At 36.2% G+C, this 21,985-nt stretch overlaps 2 protein-coding genes across 3 annotated transcripts in view; both read right to left on the bottom strand.

Annotated features, from left to right (window-relative positions):
• blow (PH domain-containing protein blown fuse) overlaps window positions 1-5,732 on the bottom strand; it is a 29,399-nt gene extending 23,667 nt beyond the window's left edge. The window contains exon 1 of the mRNA XM_073991490.1: window positions 5,056-5,732. Coding sequence (XP_073847591.1) covers window positions 5,056-5,113 — 58 coding nt within the window. The 5' untranslated portion in view covers window positions 5,114-5,732. The remainder of the gene's footprint in view (window positions 1-5,055) is intronic.
• The window catches only part of LOC141406253 (uncharacterized), a 57,313-nt gene continuing 40,802 nt past the window's right edge, over window positions 5,475-21,985 (bottom strand). The window contains exon 5 of one of the 2 annotated variants that reach the window (XR_012413348.1): window positions 5,475-5,787. The gene's annotated coding sequence lies outside the window, so the exon portion shown is untranslated. The remainder of the gene's footprint in view (window positions 5,788-21,985) is intronic. The other variant, XM_073991491.1, reaches the window with a different exon arrangement.

Raw genomic sequence — 21,985 nt, 5'->3', positions numbered from 1 at the left:
AAAATTAGAATTAAAATAAATATACAAATTTGTACATTCATTAGCAAAAATTTACTGTTTGCAGTCTTTAAAATAATTTGAAAAAGTAAGAATTTCCGCAAAAAATATTTAATATTAATAGCCTTTTTTTTATAGGTGAGCAACATTTAATAGAATACATCCGCCGTTGTTTACCAAAGGAAAGACTCTCTCAGAGAGGCTAAGCAAAAACCCGACAAATTCTCTCTCATTTATTTTGAGAGAGAACTATTAAAGTAGATCAGACGTGGGCACGGGCATCCACTGGTGGCTGCTGTAAAATACTCTTACTTTTATTAATTCAACAAAACTCAGAAATTTAAGAATTTTTTTGTAATTATTATTTAATAAATAATTTCATCCGCGATTTTAGATTAAAACTGTGTTTTCACAATTAAGAAACAATTTAGAAAAACCATGAAAAACGACAATTGTTAAATTCTCTTATATTCTCTTAAATTCTGTTTTGCTCACCATTGAAGTAGATGTATTAGAATAGTAACAATGGTGAGCAAAACAGAATTTAAGAGAATATAAGAGAATTTAACAATTGTCGTTTTTCATGGTTTTTCTAAATTGTTTTTTAATTGTGAAAACACAGTTTTAATCTAAAATCGCGGATGAAATTATTTATTAAATAATAATTACAAAAAAATTCTTAAATTTCTGAGTTTTGTTGAATTAATAAAAGTAAGAGTATTTTACAGCAGCCACCAGTGGATGCCCGTGCACACGTCTGAATAGTAAACAAAACAGTACTCTATCGTCGATTACTCTTAATCGCAGCCATAATTGACACAAGTACAATCAAAAATATACACATTGTTTTATAAATATTTTTAAACAATATGCAACTTTTACTATTTTAAAATACAATTAAAGCTTTAAAACATAAAAAAGTTAAGAAAGGCCAACAAAAATTCAGTGTGAAATATTTAAGAGAAAATGTGTCAGATTCTCTTTATGCATCCCTGATGTATTAGCAATCCGTTACAACCATGTCATAAAGGTTTTGTAACCATAAATAACACTGTGCAACATTTTTAAAGTGATATTGTGCAAGCAATTCGAACTGAGGATTTTTTGAAAGTACAGACCCAAACGACAAGAAACCCTAGTTGGGTTTTGTTGTGTCAGATCCAGCTCGGATTTTATGGCCCCATCTAAACATGGTTAGATACTGAGTTTTTAAATTCTGACTTCTGATTTAATAAATATGTCAATAGTGTGGTGAAATCCAAAATGCCACAATAAACTGTTGGTGTGAACTGTGTTTGAAATACGTGTTGTAAAAGATATGATGCAAAATACCGCTGAAACTACATGAAGTAAGCATTTTAGAGTTTCAGAATGTTCTAAAGAATTGTTGAAAACTTTATTTGGAAGATTTTTGCAAAAGGTTACTTGGTTCAAATCCCAATAGTTTAGCCGATACTGACCAGAATTTCAGCAATTATGTAAAATTGTCTATATTTTATAGATTTTGATGCCCTAGATGGAGTTTTTCTTATGTGGTTTTTTCAACAAGGCCAAATTCCTAATCGTTTCTGAGATAAAGGTCCTATAAATGCAAAAAACTGTAGTTTTACCCCGGTTTAGATGAGGCCATAAAATGTATTTTTCAACAAATTGCCCAAATACAGTGACTGTCACTGAAACTGATGCAACCTGAAATAAAAAATTTAAACGTTGATAACTTGGAAACGAGTTGAGATTTTTAACAATTCCAAAAACAATTTTGTAGGCTGAAATGTTGTATTTAAGATGGAAAACAAAATATTCCGTTTACAGTACCGTTATACTAAAATTTTACCGGAAAACAACAAGTGGGCATTTTTAAATTCAGCATTAAAAACAAGTAAAAAAGTATCAGTCGGAATTGCCGACAGAGATATACCCTCAGCCTGTGTAAATTGAAATTCTTTTTTCTAAAATCGTATGTATTTAGGAGGTTTCAAAATTTTGAGCGTATGAACCGAGAAAAATGTTGATTAGGATTAAAGTTCAAAAGTTTTGCGGGAGAGGTACTTAAAGGAATGGACCGAAGTATGTACTTGCCCCTGAAAAAACTTTTACCATCATAACTGAGGCACCGAATGTAAGTTGCTCCAACAAAAATCAAAGTGATTCGATAGCAGGTCTTAAAGTGAACTTATCAGAAATTTTGTGTGGGTGTTTTTTCACCTTCAGGCTATTTTCTCAGGAAGTATGGACTTGCCCCTGATGACACTTGTACCTTCGTATGGGGGACAGTGAATACAAGTTGCTACAACAAAACCAAGGCGATTCGAGAGCAGGTCCTAAACTGAACATTTCCGAAATTTTGTGTGGGAGGTACCCGAAGGAGTTTACCGATTGAGTCCATATTGAAACCTCATCTAAGTCTGGTAGAAGTTTCACGATGTGTGTATGAGTTATCGTGCGCACAAATCTTCCGAACATTTTCGAACTTTTGTAGGGGAGGTACAGAAACGAGTGGACCGATATAATCCATCTTCGAACTTGAAAAAAGTTTGGACAAAATATTACGAAACCCAAATTCCATATTGGATCATCATCAAGTCTGGTAGAAATTTCATGATGTGCAAAGTATGGACCAAATCGGTTACTTTCTTCAAGAGTTATCGTGCGCAAAAAATTTCCGAACATTTCCGAACTTTTGTGGGGGAGGTACCGGAAGTAGTGGACCGATATAACCCATCTTCGAACTTAAACTAAGTTTGGGCAAAATATTACGATAGCCAAATTTTGGACCGAATCGGTTGATCCGTTCGAGAGTTATCGTGCGCACCAGCCAGCCAGCCAGACAGACAGTCGGACGGACATGGCTAAATCAACTCCAAATTGTCTGAAACACATTTCGTCAAAACATACTTGGGGTCTAAAACCATTATATCGATAAGGCACATTTTGCCCGTATGAAAGTGTCTTAAAGTGAACTTATCCCTCGTTAGCATAAATGCTGAGTGTATAATGATGCACCACAATAATAATATAAATAATAATTTCCATAATTTCCACATTTTTCGATTTTTATGCCATTTTAGTAATGAGAATGGTGGGATAATTGGTTTCCTTTCAGTAATTTTGGCATGATTGTAATTAATGTCCCTTTGTAGGCAATTCGGTTAAAAATTTCTAGTTTTTGAAGTTAGTTATTTTCCAAAAAATGAACTTCATTTTTTTATCGGAATCAATGGAAAAACAACTGAAAACAATAGGGAACCAATTATTCAACCATTCTGATTACTAAAATGGCATAAAAAGCAATAAATTTCGAAAATATTAATCGATTATTGTGGTGCATCATTTTCAATGCTCAATTTAAAAATTCCCATTTTTTGTTTTAAGGTAAAATTTAGTAAACGGTACTGTAAACGTAAACATTTCAGCCTACAAAATTATTCTTTGAGTTGTTAAAAAATCTCAACTCGTTTCCAAATTATCAACGTGTACATTTTTCATTTCAGGTTGCATCATTTTCAGTGGCAGTCACTGTATTTACATTTTTTCATTCATAAGTTTGTTTTTTACTTTTTGTTTTAAAATAAACACATTTTTTGGCGTCTACCTTCATAATGTTGCTTGAAGAACACCATGGCAGAACTACCAGATAGTGGTATCACACCAGCTGATCGATCGAACATGAAAAGTCAAATCCCTTTATAAAAAAATTATTTTTGTTGTAATTTCCCCAACAACATAAAGAAAGTTTTGACATAACATATTCAAAATTTTACGATGCCACTACCTGGGTAATTGTGCCATGAAGAACACATATGTAGGTTTCCATAGTTCGATTACCGGTTACTATAGAACAAATCGATAACATTGCTTGATCGTTTTGGATCTAGTCTTATCATGCCGTTTTTTTATCGTGTCGAAAACATATTCACGAGCAAATTCTCGATCGAATCGAATCACGAAATGAGGCCCCAGGTCGCATTTATTGTCCGATTCAGCAGAAATTTGGGAAATATCATTTTATTAGCCATAGGAAGAACGCTATTGCTCACAGATTTGCTGCACCAAACACGCTATATATGTCCGATTTCGATTAAATTTGAATTGTGTTACTGAATTCCGTCTAGAAATAAATGAGAGAAATTTTATTGAAATCGGTTCAGATTTGGATATAGCTCCCATTTATATATTCGGCCGATTTCACGTATTTGCTGCACCAAACACCCTATATTTGTCCAATTTTGATGAAAATTGGAATGTGTGGCGGAATTTGATCTAGTAATGTGTATAATATTATAACGAAATCAGTTCAGATTTATATATATCTCCCATATAGTTGGCCCCGGCCGACTTTGATCTTTTCCTTACTGGTTTTACTTATCGACTTATGGTGATTTGTTGAGATGAATTTATATACAATTTCACACTGTACTAGTTTGCTTTGCCCACACTTCATACTGTGACACGCTTGCGAACATTAGGGGTTGTTTAAACACTAACATGTACAACATGTTCGGTTTCGTACTCGGTTTTGTAGTCGGACATAAACTCTCTGCTACCGATACTTATTACTTAGTAATAAGTAAAATATGTAGTTTTGCCCTGTAATTTTTTAATGAAACAACCCTACTGGTAATGCAGAAAGTACCTTGTTTATATTACGTTGTAATGAGTTGTTCGGCTTATGTGGCTCCCAAATGTTTGCTGGGCTATGCTTGAGTGTTGATCTTCTATTAGAGTAACTAAGGGATAATAACCGTAAATGTGTAACTGATCTATGTACACATAGGTATGTATGTAGGTACATGTTTATAAATAGCTAAAAATTTTTGTTTGGTTAGTTTTTTTATGGTGTGAATTAAATGGTTTTCGAAATGTGCTAATGTGATTTATAAAAAATGGTCTTGTTTTTTTTAACTGTCTGGTGGCCTAACACAGATTTTAGCACTTTAACCTACAAATGGGTTTATGGCGGAATAATCCACAATTAAATAAAATTCATTCAGCCCATCTCAAAAGAGAAAAAAAACAACTGAAAAAATAATAAAAATTTCAAGTAATAATAACACTTACCACAGAGAAACTGGGTGATTTCGCCTTCTTTGGTAGATTGTATAATATCCAAATCCATTTTTGTGGTTGTTGCTGTTGCTGTTATTAAAAGTGGAGCTTGGTATCGCTTGAGTTAAATTTTTCTTGATGTTGTTGTATGTAAGGAACATACATACAGACGACATGCATAAGTAGATTTCAATACTTTATAAAAAATATTTGATTTTTTTGTTTATTTCAATGCATGACACTTATTGACACAATTAGCACTGACTTGTTAAGAGAGAGAGATGATTAATATTTTTTGTTGTTGTGCATTTTGTAGTACATAGTTGTTGTTGTGGTCAAATTTGAAAAATATTCAAGACCGTTAATGTAGGGGAACTTTTTTCGAATATCAATATTATTTTCACACATGTATTTAATTTTTAAAGTAAATATTTTTGGGATTTGCAATTTTAAGAATTTTGATTTATTTTTAATTTAATTTTATTTTCAATTTATATTTATTTTTATTTTCAATTCATGTTTTATTTTAAATTTTATTTTTATCACAAAAATTTGATTGATTTTTTCCTTTTAATGTAAAAAAATTCAAATTCCATATTGTACTCTTTTAATGTTGAAGATTAGATGTTGTCTCATTGATGTGTCTTCCGTTTATGATGCTACTGTTTCGACTGTCTTCATTTCTCTGTGGCCTCCTACAGCGTTTATTTGTCGGATGTCATCACTTCGATGGCAATCTGGAATCTGTAACAAGAAAGAGATGGAATGATGTTATTGAAAATGTTTGTTTGTATTTTTTCTTTTGTTGTTGGTGTGAATGTTATAGAAGAAAAATAAAAAAAGGGTTTTGTTTTAAAAATAATTTTTTGAAAATGGATTTCTTAGAAATTTTCAATGAAAATAAATTGTAAGATATTAATGTAATAATGAAGTAATTAGATTCGTCATAAAAGAAAAAAAAAAAACGGAAAAATAAAAAATAAATAGAAAAAGGAAATAAAAATAAACAAGTAAATAGTCGGTAAGTTCGGCCGGCCGAACTTTTTATACCCTCTACCATAAAATATATTTAACTAAAATGGAATAGTTTCCTTTCCCGTACACAATTTTACGTAGAGAAATTTTTCGACCTCGGATATCCCAAAAATGTGTTCAATCAGTAGTGGAATTCTGTAAATTATTTTTTAATTAAAATTCTTATAATTCACGGTGCTCTTGAATCAAATTTAAATGGAAGGTGCTTGCACCTGGGAAGTTTTTGCGTATTCTGAAACTACAATATTCACAGATGAGAAAAATCAAAAAACAAAAAAAAAAATCGCCGGAGCGCTTTTTAAATAAATCGCGATTCAAGTTGACATTTTTAGTAGTCCGGTCAAAATAGACATGCGTATAAGGGGGAAATAGCAAAAATTCCCACAAAGCTGAATTTTGGTGGAGAGCTAGGGTTGGCCATTAGAAGCAACGTCCTAAAAGTCCCCATCGATCCCATGTGTGCAAAACAAGTTATTCGGGGTCAAAGGTCATTTTTGGAGGCATTATTCAGTTTTTTTAATTTTTCTCAAAAACGGTAATACTTAGCAAAAGCCCGCTAAAGTAAAAGTTGCAGATTCAATAATTGTCTACAAGATTGGTCTTTATGATTCTTAAAAAAGACATACCATTTCCGAGATATCCCGATCTAAAGGTCAAATAAAAAATTAGCCGCGTAAGTACATTATGAGGCGAACCGGTTGAAGTAACGACACTATGTGTTAGATACTTCCATAAGCTTTCAAACGATATCCACTTTGCAGTAATCGGTTCAGTAGAACCGGGTCTAACCCCGTTTTTAAATTTGGCCTTTCGGGTCTAATAACCGGCGAACCGGATCCGCAACCGTTGAAAATTATACATTTCCGTAATCAGCGCAACAAACCCTATCTTCGGACAAAACTTGAAAAAAAATCGGAGAGTTTTCGTTGGGGTCGTTCCCGTTAGGCCTTCGATTATACATGTGGGTTAAATGGGCTATTTTTGCATAAAATGACTCTAACATTGAATAACTCTACTAAACACACTCCGATTTTGTTGGAATTTTTTTTTAGAAGATAGCTATAATTTCGCTCTTCAAGAAAATATATATTTTTTGGGGGGCAGACCCGATTACTTCGCTTATTTTAGCCGGTTCGTCTGAATATGTGCATATTTCCCTTATAAGTCCATAAAAATCATGTGTTTTTTAGAACAGCTATATCTCAAGAATGGTTCCTTCTAAGAAAAAAATTATAAGGGTCAAACTTGTAGATAATTTTTCTGTCTACAATATTTACTTTAGTCACTTTTTGATTAGACCAACCGTTTTCAAAAAATAAATCCGAAAACCTAAAAACCCTTAATTTTTGACCTTTGACCCCGAATAATTTTTTTTGCACACATGGGATCGATGGGGACTTTTAGGACGTTGCTTCTAATGGCAAACCCTAGCTCTCCACCAAAATTCAGCTTTGTGGGAATTTTTGCTATTTCAATGTCTATTTTGACCGGACTATAGGGGTTGTTTAGGTTTTCACGATTTTGCTTAGAAACCGCAAGTCCTATCGAAATGAGACTTTAAAAAACGTTGTAGCTATGAAAATTCTCTATAAGATTGACCTTTACGGTATTTTCGTTGGTTTTACCATTTTTGAGATATTGAAGTTCAAATTGGGACAATGCAGTCAGTTGCAGTCATGACATTGTTTTATAAGGATACGATACAGAATTGATTTGAATTGTCCCAATTTCAACTTCTATATCTCAAAAGTTGTAAAACCTACGAAAATATCATTAAGGTCAGTCTTGTAGAGAATTTTGATAGCTACAACAGTTTCTTTATTCCCATATTGATAGGACTTGCGGTTTCCAAACAAAATCGCAAAAACCTAAACAATCCCTAAAAATGTCAACTTGAATCGCGATTTATTTAAAAAGCGCTCCGGCGATTTTTTTTGTTTTTTGATTTTTCTCATCTATGAACATTGTAGTTTCAGAATCCGCAAAACCTTCACAGTTTTTGGTGGAGTTGTGTTGTGACCCCTAAGAACCTTAAATCTCAAATTACAGCTAGTTCGGTAAAAAATTGTAGCTAAAACCCTCAAAAAAATTGTAGCTATACCTAAACATGGACCTATGTGGACAGTTTTTGGTGGAGTTGTGTTGTGACCCCTAAGAACCTTAAATGTAACATTACCGCTAGTTCGGTAAAAAATTGTAGCTTAAATACTCAACATACCGAAAATCGGGAGGTACAGTTGTTTGGGATCTATACCTAAACATGGGCCTATGTTGACAGTTTTGGTGGAGTTGTGTTGTAACCCCAAAGAACCTTAAATCTCAATTTACAGCTAGTTCGGTAAAAAATTTTAGCTAAAGCCCTCAAAATAACGAAAATCGGGTGGTACCCTTGTATGAGAGCTATACCTAAACATGGACCTATGTTGACAGTTTTTGGTGAGGTTGTGTTATGACCCCTAAGAACCTTAAATCCCAAATTACAAGTAGTTCGGAAAAAAAATTGTAGCTAAAACCCTCAAAATACCGAAAATCGGGAGGTACCGTTGTTTGGGAGCTATACCTATACATGGACCTATGTTGATAGTATTTGATGGAATTGTGTTATGACCGCTAAGAACCTTAAATGCCATATTACAGCTAGTTCGCTAAAAAAATTGTAGCTAAAACCCTCAAAATACCGAAAATCGGGAAGTACCGTTATTTGGGGGCTATACGAAAAAATGGGCCGATATAGCCCATCTTCGAACTTGACCTGCCTATGGATATGATAGATAAAAATATAACTCTCTAGCTGATTTTTTGCGGTCGCTAGAGTGATTTCAACAGACGGGCATGCCTATATCGACACATGATTTTATCCTGATCAAGACTATATATACTTTATATGGTCGCAAATGGTTTTTTCAATGCGTTACAAACGAAAAAACAAACTTAATATACCCTCCATACTATTGTGGATATTGTGGACAAAATGGATATTTTTAGGATATGCGAAAACTTTGTCTTAACAATATTCCGGTAATTTATTCCCCGTTTATTATAAATTTTATATCGAAATTTTGGCTGACTTCATAATTGCAGTGCTGCAATGTAACCGATATAATTGCCAGATATCTATCATTTAATTTGTTATTATGAATATTGAAAATAGGGAATCCATGAAAGAATATTGAAAAATAGTTTGGAGTCGAAACCCAGGCTTCTAAAATGCTTTGCAACATTAGATTTATGATCTCGGCATGGCTTCTTAAAACCCATTGAAATATTAATATTTGGGCGATATATATTAATTTGAAAAAAAAAAAAATATTAATAAAAGCTTACACCCATAATCATAATTCCCCAAATTGAAATTTTCAAATAGCAATTGAAAATATTTTCGTTGTATTAAAATCACAACCTATAACTCGATAACCATTAATTAATAAATTCCATTCATGTTAATACCACTATGCTCTCCACTGTTTCATTCAGTCCTTCCCTCTCTTGGAATTCTTGGAATAAAACACAACCATAATCATAAAAAAACAAAACTTAAAAATTACGGCAGAAAATAATTGATTTAATTGTTCGTTCGTTGTGGTATTTAAATCTTTAAGCATTATTGCAGACCCTCCCGAAAGCAAAAAACCATGAAGTCATTATTCGCACACTGACTGCCAGCCTCGCCAGTTAGAAGTGTGAGTCATCATCGTCATCATCAGTCACTTCGACAGTCTCAAACTAAGGAAGGAACTTTAATGTCTCTTCTATGTGAATTGTAAGTCTGTCTTCTTTTGTAAATTTCTGTTCTTATTTAATAGTTGTCTCTCTGTTGCGCTATGCTGCTTCTTGGCCAGAAGAGTTGAAACAAAACAACTACAGCAACAACAACAAAACAATATTTCAATTGTTTTTAATTAAGATTGAGTCAAAGAGGGCAAACGATTTGGCTTCAAGTAATTTGTTGTTACTTTTTTTCTTTTTGTTGATGTAAAAATTCTTTTCAAATGATGTGTGTTTTTCCTTCTTCAAACAATGCCCATAAACATAAGTTTGAAATTAAACTAAATAAGCGGACATAACCGTTACTGTGATTTATTAAACCGGCAGCAGCATAGTGAAGGTTTGACTTACTTAGTCAAGGGTTGACTTAGGTGGCCCAATACAGATGGTTTGTATCATAGACCGGCCTGAGAATAAACTTACAACCGCTTCGATCTTCTATTTAGTCTCCAATTTTGTATATCATTCTTTGAGATATGACCCACACTTGCTTCCTTTTTGCCCTATATACCATCAAGCCAGATATGCCCAAACATTTTTCGTAAAATGTTCGTCCCAATCATCTGATTTAGCAAGCCCGATACCTGATAGGCTCGTTGAGCTAAAGTTTGCTCTTTATACCATTGACGTCAATGTCTGCACGTTGTCGTAACAACAGAGAATAACGAACTCAAATGAGAGCTATGTCAGCCGTTGTTTAACAAAGAGACTTTACTCTCCCATCAATTCTCTCTCATTTATTTTGGACACTAATGCTTTATACCTTTGGACCTCCCTATCTCTCTAGATCATAGCCGACCAAGAAGAGAGCACACAAAATTCTGAATATTGCCAATATTTGACAGTGTGTTAGTAAGGTTGTATGCCCACATGCTGCAAAACAAAAACAAATCAAAACATTTGCTCTCTTTTGTGTGCTCTTTCGTTGGGTTCGGGTCATGTGTGTGTGAATAGCCGAAAAACTTCGTAACTTTAACAATATCAAAGAACGACATTGCTCTAGATCATAAAGAACTCTCCTAAAATGCCTGGATGAGGAAGTCCGTCCTCAAAATTGTAACAGGGATACTCACGGCGATAAAACCCAAGCAGGTACTGCATCCGTTGCACCGTCAAAATTTTCCCCTACTCATAAAGATGGTCCATGAGGTGTCATGAGAAGGCACCGTGTTGCAGTACTCAATATTCTTTCGCCGCATTTGTTAACACAGACCGGCCCATTGTCTTATAAGAGGTCAAGAAGGTTTAGTGGTTGGAATCAGGACACCATCAACCAATATGCTCAAATGGGGCCATCATTTCAGCCGTCCCTGTGGTGAACAATGTGGCATCCCATAATGGACAAGGGAGATTTCTCTCATATCAATGAGTGCACCCGATTCTATAAGTTGTGTCGAAAGACACATGTTTTGCATGGCTGAAATACTCAAGAAATGTCGCAACATTACACTGAAGGGTATTTTGTCACCGTTGAAAATTTGATGTTGCCTGGCCTGGGAATCGAACCCGGACATTCAGCGTGCAAGACGGGTGTGCATATAATTGCACCATGGTTGCAGTAGATTTAGCGGCGGATATTTTTTATATTCCTCAAATGGAAGAACTGCACTGGATCAGCTATTTAGATATGTATTTAACCTATCGGCGATAAGACCCGACGCTGAGATCGTACAATCATCCGCATAAAATGGGATCTCTATGCCGTCTTAAGGGTGTGGACTTCCATAAATGTAGAGGTTAAACAGTTCAGCCCGCATCGGGGAACTTCTTCGATTTCTTACTTCTGAATTGGCGTCCACAGATATAGTTGATTATTTAACGTTTCAAACACGGCAGAAGGGAACTCTTCGATATGTCCTCTAAGTTGCGCTAAAACTACTCTGATTTGTCGTGACAACTGACACCCCCTAGTTGCGATAGAGGGAGGATGTGCATCTACGACTCCATCTCTGGGAATGCTATTCAAACCTTCTTCATAGACTTGCTGATCTAGGGATTCTTTCTTGTAAGGTTGGACACCTCTTTCTAGATCATGAAGATCCCTTTTGAGATGTTGATATCACATGACGATTCAGATTACTCTCACGGTAACATTCGAGTAAGTAATGCAACGAAGGCATGCCATTGTGTTGCTGTACTGAAAGAATATTTATCTCTTCCTGATCCACTGAACACATAAGGAGACATCCTGGTGCAGGTCTAAGGGAGACATTCTGACAGGTTTTGATTTAACGGTTGATCGCAATTTACTTAATCCGGTACCAAGGGTGGTCTAGCCACTTTTCCCCTTATGCTCGCCTACTACACCTTTTTCAGATGTAATTCGAAACATTTTAGTTGTATTTCGCAACATTTCATTAGTAAATCGAGAATTATATTTGTAATTCGTAACATTTCATTTGTAATTCGAATTATTCCATATGTAATTCGAATTATTCCATTTGTAATTCGAATTATTTTATTTGAAATTACACATGAAATCATTCGAATTACAAAAGGAACAATTCGAATTACAAATCGAATAATTCGAATTACAAATGAAATAATTGGAATTACAAATGGAATAATTCGAATTTCAAATGGAATAATTCGAATTACAAATGGAACAATTCAAATTTCAAATGGAGTAATTCGAATTACAAATGGAATATTTCGAATTACAAATGGAATAATTTGAATTACAATTGGAATAATTCGAATTACAAAATGGAATTCTCAAATTGCAAATGAAATGTTACGAAATACAAATAGAATTCTCGAATTACAATTAAAATAATTCCGATTACATCTGAAAAAGGTGTAGTCCGTATATTTCAACAGTAATATCCCTAACATTTCGGTTTTCAAGGTCCGTACGCTCATTTTCTAGTCCCGTTGCGCCTTGCTGAGAAATTTGGTCTAATTCCGAGTATTCGGCCAATAGGTATGTAGCGAATGGTTACAGCTGTGATGATGTCCCGGAAAATTCTCTTAGCTACCCGAGGATCTGAGAGAATGGGCAGCTTTCTGAAGCGGTGATTTTTGAATTCTCTCAGACCCTTGTCAATCAGTTTTCAGAAAAGTACAGCAGTCGGTGGTTATAAAGTCGGGTGATCTGTTAACGGAGACGATTATAGGAAGATGGTCTGAACCAAGGGAAATCACCGGTTGCCAGGACACGTCACTTATCAAACCGGGGGCCACAATGGTCATGTCTGACGAGATGTGGCAATCTCCTCTTATGCTCGTAGAAGCGTCTTTGTTCTCCGTGCAAGATGTGGAGTTACCAATTTGTTCGCCCAGTGATGTATCCCTCTGGCCATTACCCAAGACCGAATGCCTAAGCTCATTATGAGCATTGAAGTCTCCTAGCACCAGACAATTCCTCCAAAAGCGTACTAATTCGCTCGGCCATCGCTATACCCCTCTGGCCCAGCACGAAGTCATCTAGCACCAGACGGGTTATTGACTTGCAAAAGCGTACTTATATCAGGCATATTCGGCAGGGCAGAACTATTCAACGAAAGTATACACACATTAATCAACTCTATCTCGGCAGTCCCGCACTTTATGCTACCCCTCTATATGTCATGTATGGGCCACTAGAGTCAAGCTCAAGTGACTGGTGTATAAGGAAGATAAGTCCTCGTCCTTCCCTTCTTGTACGATCTTTCCTCATCACAATGATTCTTGTAACCATCACAACGTTGCAAGCTAAAGGTGAGCTTTGTTTCGCGGCGGCCTTGATGTTCCTCCGACTCGTAAAGTCCAAAATTTCGCTGACTTTGTGGAGGAGTCCGTAGCAATTGATATGCAAGAACGATACATTCCCGGAACTCTGAACAACAACAACATGTGCTGTCAAATGCTGCGTTTGTTGTTGCAGGGGTGTTTTGTATTCCGACGACGAGCATGAATCCGACGACGAAGTTGGAGACACGTTTGGAAATGTTCTGGCGCCGCAAGCAGCAACATAGCTACTATCACAGTAGTTCTAGAAGGCGGCTAATGCTACATCAGTCTCGGAAGTGCACCCATTCCCCACATCTTTTACACCTCACCATTGTTGACATGTTGTGAATACGGATCTGGCAAACGAAAAAGGTCGATGGGCCGGTGTTCTTCTTTTTTCCGACACCGGAAATGAGCTCGGAGCAGGCATTTCTGAGATATACATGGTAAACAAATATACGAACATAAAACACATAATTGTTGAGGTGACGGCACCTGGTACAAGATTCCGCCGTGTCAATACGTTGCATATACCAAAACTCTATTTTTTGTTGTTGTTGTAACATTATTTATTATTATTATGTTTGTATGTTCGTTATTCTGTTCAATCTGGCTCTGGGTCTCCAGTTCCAGGAAAATAGCTGTTTCGATGGGATGCAGCCACAGATCCACTGGAGTTAGATGGGTAGGTTTGGCGGGACAGATGAAAAGGTGATTTGTGTCGTGCGGGCCCATGCCGCATACTGGGCAGATGTCTTGCACGGCGCAATCGATTTCCGCCCAATAAGAATTTAGGCGACTGCAATATCCTGAGCGTAGTTGAGCCAAAACTACTCTAGTTTGTCGTGGCAGCTGACGCTCCTCAGCTGCGTTAGATGGGGGATATACTCCGAGAACTTTATTCACACTATATTTGCTTATGGCCTTAGCAACTGCATCCGTGTGAATACTATTTAAACCTCCTTGATATGCCTGTTGATCAAGGGGTTCTCTACTATATTGTTGGACCTCCCTCTCTAGAGCATGAATATCCTTCCAGATATGCCTGAATTTGTCGGGCCTAGCCAGCAGATGGTGATTGGGATAGCTCTCACGGTAACACCCAAGCAAGTACTGCAACGAAAGCATCTCATTATATTGCCGTACTGGAAGAATCTTTGCCTCCTCATGTAGATGGTCCACTGAAGACTTGAGGAGGTACCCTGTTGCTGTTCTCAGGGCGGCATTCTGACAGGTTTGAATCTTTTTCCAATTCGTATCCCATAATCTCGGGGACCAAACTGGCGCCGCATAGCTTACCACAGACCGACCTATCGCGTTATATGTGGTCAACAAGGTTTCATTATCTGCACCCCAAGTGCTGCCGGTTAGGGACTTGAGGACCTTGTTCCTGCTTTTCAGTTTGTTGCATATAGCTGTGGCGTGTGCGCATGACTTGAATGTAGTGTCGAATGTGAAACAAAAAAATAGGTCAAAATATTTGAATGTGTGGGCGTGGTGTGATTCTAAAGATGACAAACTTCAACGATTTTGGAAAATACGTAATTTTGCAAATTTCTGGAGAAGGAAATGTGTAATTATTTCTCGGAAACTATAACAGATTATGTTCGTTATTTTTGTTATGTAGGTAGGATTGTTGGCTTTAAGAAACGTTTTGATAAATTACCGTAGCGTTTATACAAAGTGAGATATTTTATTTTTCCTCAGGTATAAAATTTTAGTGAAGTTGCACATTTAGTGGACTAAAACTCTTAGGGAAAATTGTGGAACAAAGTTTCGTTTTTCAAAAAAAAAAAAAAAAAAAAAGATGGCTGAGAGTGTCCTCTTTCAACCCATGTACACGTTTGTACCCGTTTCATGCAATAGGGAGAAGGCTCATTCTTTTGCAGTTGCATCAAACTGTCTTGTCTTTTTTGTAATGGGGGGGGGGGGTGATAAAATGTTTAATTTCTTATTGTCTAGTATGCGTTTTTCTAGAAAGATTTGATTTACCGTGAAACTTTGTGTTACAAGTTGGTGTAGCGCAAAATACCGAAGCATTTAAAAGTCTTTTTTATCTGACCAAATTCGATAATTTTAAATATTACCGAAAATATTGGAAATCGTTGTTAAACAAAAACAAAAATTCCCACATCCTTTAACAGCACAAGTGTTAAACCATGTTGAGAAAAGATGATGGCGTGTGTGCGTGCGTGTTCGTTTCTTTGCCGAAAATATGAATGTCTTGTGGAAAACGTTGCGGGTGGTGATGATGATATGTTGTTCTTGGTTAAAGTGTTGTTTTTGTTGTGGTTGTTTGTATTATAGCATTTTAAAGAGGCATTGTGTGTTGTAATATTGAACACCCCACTAGTGTGTTTTGTAGTTAGTCTGTCTGCTTGTACATCCATCCAAACATACATACGAGTGCTAGCTGCTAGTGGCAATACGCGATCACTAACCAAAATACAACAACACATGAAATGTTGTTGGTTAACATTTTAGTAGTTCAATGGAGTGTGATTGGTGGTGGTGGTGGTCGGTCGGTCGTTCCTCCATTATGCCACCTTTTTCCTTATGTTCCTCTCACCCTTCTGCTCCTCCTTCTCGCACCCCATACCTGTAGCTAGGCAATGTTAAACGCCACCTCATGAAATGTACTTGGCTTGTGGTTTTTCATTTTGAGTTCGATTTTAAAACACTAAATATTGTTGGAATCACAAAAATAATACATTACGTTGTTGTTATTGTTAGTTTGCTGCCTGTCTGTACAGGTACTTCATTGTCATCATTATAGGATCCAATATCCATGGGGGCTTCATTTGTTGATTTTTGTTTTGTTTTATTTTGTGAACGAACGTTCTTTGCTGGTGGTGGCGGTGGTGGTGATGGTGTTGTGGTTAGCTGCCTGTCGGGCGTCGAGCGCCCACTGCATGTTGCATGACTTCATTTGGATGATGCATTTATTGTTCGGTGATTTGTTGTTGTTGCTGCATCGTTTTTATTTTTATTTTTTTTTTTGTTGAATTATTAAATTTATGTCTTTATTGTTGGCCGTTGAATTGCATTTCCTTTTAGCATTGTTTACAACCATTTTTCCATTGCCAAACAATAAATGTCGTTTTATGCTTGGAATCTGCTTGGCCAATATGTATGGGGTGGGTTATTGGTGGTCAGATATTTTTAAGTGATATACGAATGGTGAAATTTATATACAAAATTGTTGCTCGATCTATAGATTAGCGTGACTTTCAGGCAAAACAAATAGCAGCAATCTCATAAGCAGATTATTGTGAAATTAGCAACATTTAATGAATATGTCCTCATTAGTGTGGGGCGATTAGTATGGAAGGAATAAATCTTAATGGGCGCTACGGTAAAAATCGAGCATCCATACTTTGACTTGCAGTTTTTTTCTTTTTGAAATTTTTGCAATTTTTCTTGGACTTAGGTATAACCCAACTAACACTAAATACCAAATTTCAGTCAAAACCTTCAGATAAAAACATTCAAAATACCGAAAATAGGGAGGTACCCTTTTATGGGGACTATATGAAGACGATGACCTATACCGACAAATTTCAAGTGAAAAGTTTTATACCCCCAACGAAGACTAAATACCAAATTTCAGCGATTTCGGTGGGTTATTGAGGCTAAAACCTTCAAAATACCGAAAATCGGGAGGTACCGTTCTATGGGTGTTATATGAAGACGTGGACCTATACCGACAAAATTCATGTGAAAACTTTTATACCCACAACGAAGATTACAAAATTTTAGCCATTTAGGTGGAATATGGAAGCCACAACCTTAAAAATACCGAAAATCGCAGGTACCGTTCTATGGGTGATATATGAAGACGTGGACCTACGCCGACAAATTTTAGATGAAAAGTTTAAATAACCATTTCGGGTGGATATGTGAGGCCGAAACTTTCAAAATAATGAAAATCGGAATGTACCGTTCTATGGGAGCTATATGAAGACGTTGAACTATACCGAGAAATTTCAGGTGGAAAGTTTTATACCTCCATCGAAGACTAAATATCAAATTTCAGCCATTTAGGTGGAATATGAAGGCCACAACCCTCAAAATATCGAAAATCGGGAGGTACCGTTCTATGGGAGGTACCGTTCTATGGGAGGTACCGTTCTATGGGGGCTGAAGACGTGGACCTATACCGAGAAATTTCAGGTGGAAAGTTTTATACCCCCAACAAAGACTAAATATCAAATTTCAGCCATTTCGGTGGTATAATGAGGCTGAAACCTTGAAAATACCGAAAATCGGGAGGTACCGATCTATGAGCGCTATATGAAGACGTGGACAATTTTCAGGTGGAATGTTTTATAACTCCAACGAAGACTAAATACCAAATTTCAGCAATTTCGGTGGGATGTTGAAACCAAAACCTTAAAAATACCGAAAATCGGAAGGTACCATTCTATGGGAGCTATATTAAGACGTGGACCTATGCCGACAAATTTCAGGTGGAAAGTTTTATACCCCTAACGAAGTCTTAATACCAAATTTCAGCCATTTCGGAGGGATATTGAGGGCACAGCCTTCAAAATACCAGAAATCCGGAGGTACCTTTCTATGGGGGCTATAGGAAGACGTGGACCTATACCGACAAATTTCGGATGGAAAGTTTTAAACCCTCAACAAAGTGTGAGTACCAATTTTCAACCATTTAGGTGCGATATGGAGGCCACAACCTTCAAAATATCGAAAATCGGGAGGTACCGTTCTATAGGGGGCTATATGAAAACGTGGACCTATACCGACAAATTTCAGGTGGAAAGTTTTATACCTCCAACGAAGACTAAATAACAAATTTCAGCCACTTCGGTGGTATAATGAGGCTAAAACCTTGAAAATACCGAAAATCTGGATGTACCGATCTATGATGAGCGCTATATGAAGACGTGGACCTATACCGACAAATTTCGGAAGGAGAGTTTAACACCCTCAACGAAGAGTAAGTACCAAATTTCAGCCATTTCGTTGGGATGTTGAAGCTAAAACCTTCAAAATACCGAAAATCGGAAGGTACCATTCTATGGTCGCTATAAGAAGACGTGGACCTATACCGACAAATTTTGGATAGAAAGTTTTATACCCTCAACGAAGTGTAAATACCACATTTAAGCTATTTCATTGGGGTAATGAGGCTAAAACCTTAAAATACCGAAAATTGGGAGGTACAGTTCTATGGGGGCTACATCAAAACGTGGAGCGATATAGCCCATTTTCAATACCAAACATCTTATGAGAAATATAAACTTCTGTACCAAATTATAAAGCTTTATATTAACAATTGCATCTTGATTTCAACAGACGACCATGGATATTTCGACTTAGAATTTTATGCGAATCAAGAATATATGTATGTGTATTAGGCCGGGACGATTTGAAAACCTTAATGGGCCCTTCGCGTTTCTGATTCCTGGGATTTAACTGAGCAAAAAAGTCCACTGGACCATATGTCTACGATGAAAATCGAGCCTCCCGATTTTGACTTGAATTTTTTTATTGACGTTTTTTGGATATTTTGGTATATAACAGCCAAACCATTGAGATTTGCGATCCAACACACAGACCAAAATTGTAGCCAACACAATAATTAAGAACTCTCTAGTACATCGCAAAAGTATTGGAACACTCCTTCAGGCAGTTTTGGCCTTGAGAAAGTGCGCATTTTTCGGAAAATATCGATAAATGACACTGTGCTGCAAAAGTTGACCAGAAAAATATTCAAGCGTTCTGTTACAAAATTCTATCGTGTTGGGGTCCATGAACAACGAAAGTACTTTCGGGTCGTTTGGTTCACTTCGTTTTTTATTTTATAATAACGGTAAAAGTAGTGAAACTCTGGGTTTCTTTCATTTTCAAATTTAAAGGGACATATCATTTTTTTTCACAACGGATTTCTATTGATCCTTTTTCCTTTAAAGGCTACGGTAATTTATTAAAATGGTTCTTAAAGTCAACAATCATACCCACAATCCTACCGGTAATGAACACAATATCTGTTATAGTTTCCGAGAAATGGCTATTTCTTTCTCCAGAAATTAGTAAAAATGACGCATTTTCCAAAATTGAGAAAAAATTGTCGTCTTTAGGGTCACACCCCGCCCACATCTTCCAATATTTTGACCTAATTTCTTGGTTTTTCTTAGTTTTAATATGATTACTATCGAATCACTTACAATCACAATAGGTGACAACAAAAAATGGGGTTTTTGGTGGACATTTTTGTTCAATACAATCCCAGGAATCAGAAACAAAAAGCGTCCCTTAAAATTTTCAAATTACCCCACCCTAAATCATCATATACTTGTTAATTTCTTGGTTTAATATCCAAGGACGTATAATTTTTAACCTCTTGAAGATTTTTTTTATTTTTTAATAACGCCTTTCATTTCCCACACATAAACCTGATGCACACCACCTTCAGGTTATTTACTTGGATGCTGGTTTATTTCAAATTTGCCTCAACTTGTTGCGTGTTGCTGCCCATAAATTATGTAGGCTTATAAGTATATGATTCCTTGGGCGTTGTTCTGTGATTCGTTGCTTCGTTTAAGAATGTTGTTAAAATGGACATGGTTTGCTTTTTTTGTTGCTCACAATCCCCATGAGATCCGAAATGTGTTAATGGCTTTATTGGTATTGGTGCAGCACAAGCACAAGTGATTTTAGTGAATCGCATAATTATGTTTGTACCTCCTGGCAGGCTGGCATGCAGACAGCCACGTTATCGTTTCGTTTATTTGACCATAAAACCAACACCATGTTTATGAGGATACAGCACAGGAATAGAATTTTATTTTGCATGAAATCGAAAGCTAATTTTGATTACAATCGTAAAGATCCCTAATCGCTTCTTAAAGGGTGTTATAACATGTTGTACATAATGATGACTTTAAGCTATGCATTATGCTTATGGAATGGATGGAGCTTATGATGATGAGTTCACAATTTGCGTAATAAAATTTAACTTAGTCGGATTATACAGACATAATAAAATCAATTTGTTAAAAAATACTCTTTAAAGACTTAAAGATTTTCTTTAACTGACGCGAACACCAATTAAATATCGCCACACCTTTATCTTGGGCTTGGTCATTTGAATGCCCCCCCCCCCCCCCCCCCCCCCTACTGAATGCAATTTATCACTTAAGCGAGACATTGAGAACGTTGACATTTAGTAAAGAAAACTGTTTTTATTTGCTACGCATCAATAACATGAACTATTCTACGATGAAAATAGGTTTATAGAAATAATTTTGCTTTTCATAGTCATAGCTGAATGGAAGTACACACATTCATATGTTTCCACAAACATCCCAGAAGGGACAAGGGATATGATATACATTTGTACCAATGAGTGTTCAATGATATGTAACCTTGTTTTTATAGCCGAGTCTTACGACACCCCTTGTAGAGATGTTTTACATGACTGAATACTTAGAAAATATAGCCAACATTACGATGTTGCCTGGCCTGGGAATCGACGCCGGGAATACAGAGTACAAGGCAATGGTAAGCACAACGATGACGGGCTTGCTAACAATTGCACCACGCTAGTACCTAGCTCTGACAATCTATGTGCATCATTCCACATTTTCAATTAATTTAATTAATTGAGCTATCATGACCAAAGGAGATATGATATCTAGCGAAGTCCCTCATATCTAACTTAAGGGTTTTTTTCCTTCACGAATTGTATTATGTCTTCCAGTTCAAAAGATTAGTAGTGTTGTCGATGTTTTTGGGCTCTAAACCACAATAAAGTAACCTTCCGATTCCAAACTCGACCTTTGTCTAGTCACTTACATCTGATATGCCTGATTAGCTGAAAAACCTCCAACGAAACGATCGTAGCATATCGGTTAAATGAATGTTAAATAGCCTTTAGGCTAACGAAGGTATATGGGAAATTTCAATTTACACTTTGATACAATCAAAAATGTGCGTCATTGAAATAACGATTTTGGACTCCATCTCCGTCCATCTGTTTGATGTGCATGACAACTCCCAAACGGATCTACCTAGTTGGTCCCAACTTTCCATCTCGTAATAGTTTGTCCAATTATAGATCAAGTTTGAAGATGGGTCTCTCAAAGGAAGTAACCGATTTGGTCCTAATTTTGCACATAATAATATTTATTCTAGACATATATCAGGTTCAAAATGGGCTATAAGGGTCCACTAATTCGGGTACTTCGGCACAAAATTAAAAAAAAAAAAAAACAAGTAAAAAAGTATCAGTCAGCTTTGGTGACAGAGATATACCTGAAGGAGTGGACCGATATGGTTTATCTTCGAACTTAAACTATGTTTGGACAAAATATTACTAAGACCAAATTTTGGACCGAATCGGCAGATACGTTCGTGAGTTATCTTGCGCTCCAACCACCTCACACGGTGTCATAGCGTTTTTTTG

This window comes from Musca autumnalis, unplaced genomic scaffold, assembly GCF_047663935.1.
Source record: "Musca autumnalis isolate F117 unplaced genomic scaffold, ASM4766393v1 scaffold_5, whole genome shotgun sequence".
Classification (NCBI taxonomy): domain Eukaryota; kingdom Metazoa; phylum Arthropoda; class Insecta; order Diptera; family Muscidae; genus Musca; species Musca autumnalis.
Note: the sequence above shows the minus strand (reverse complement) of the source record. Positions and strands in the feature narration are given on the sequence as shown.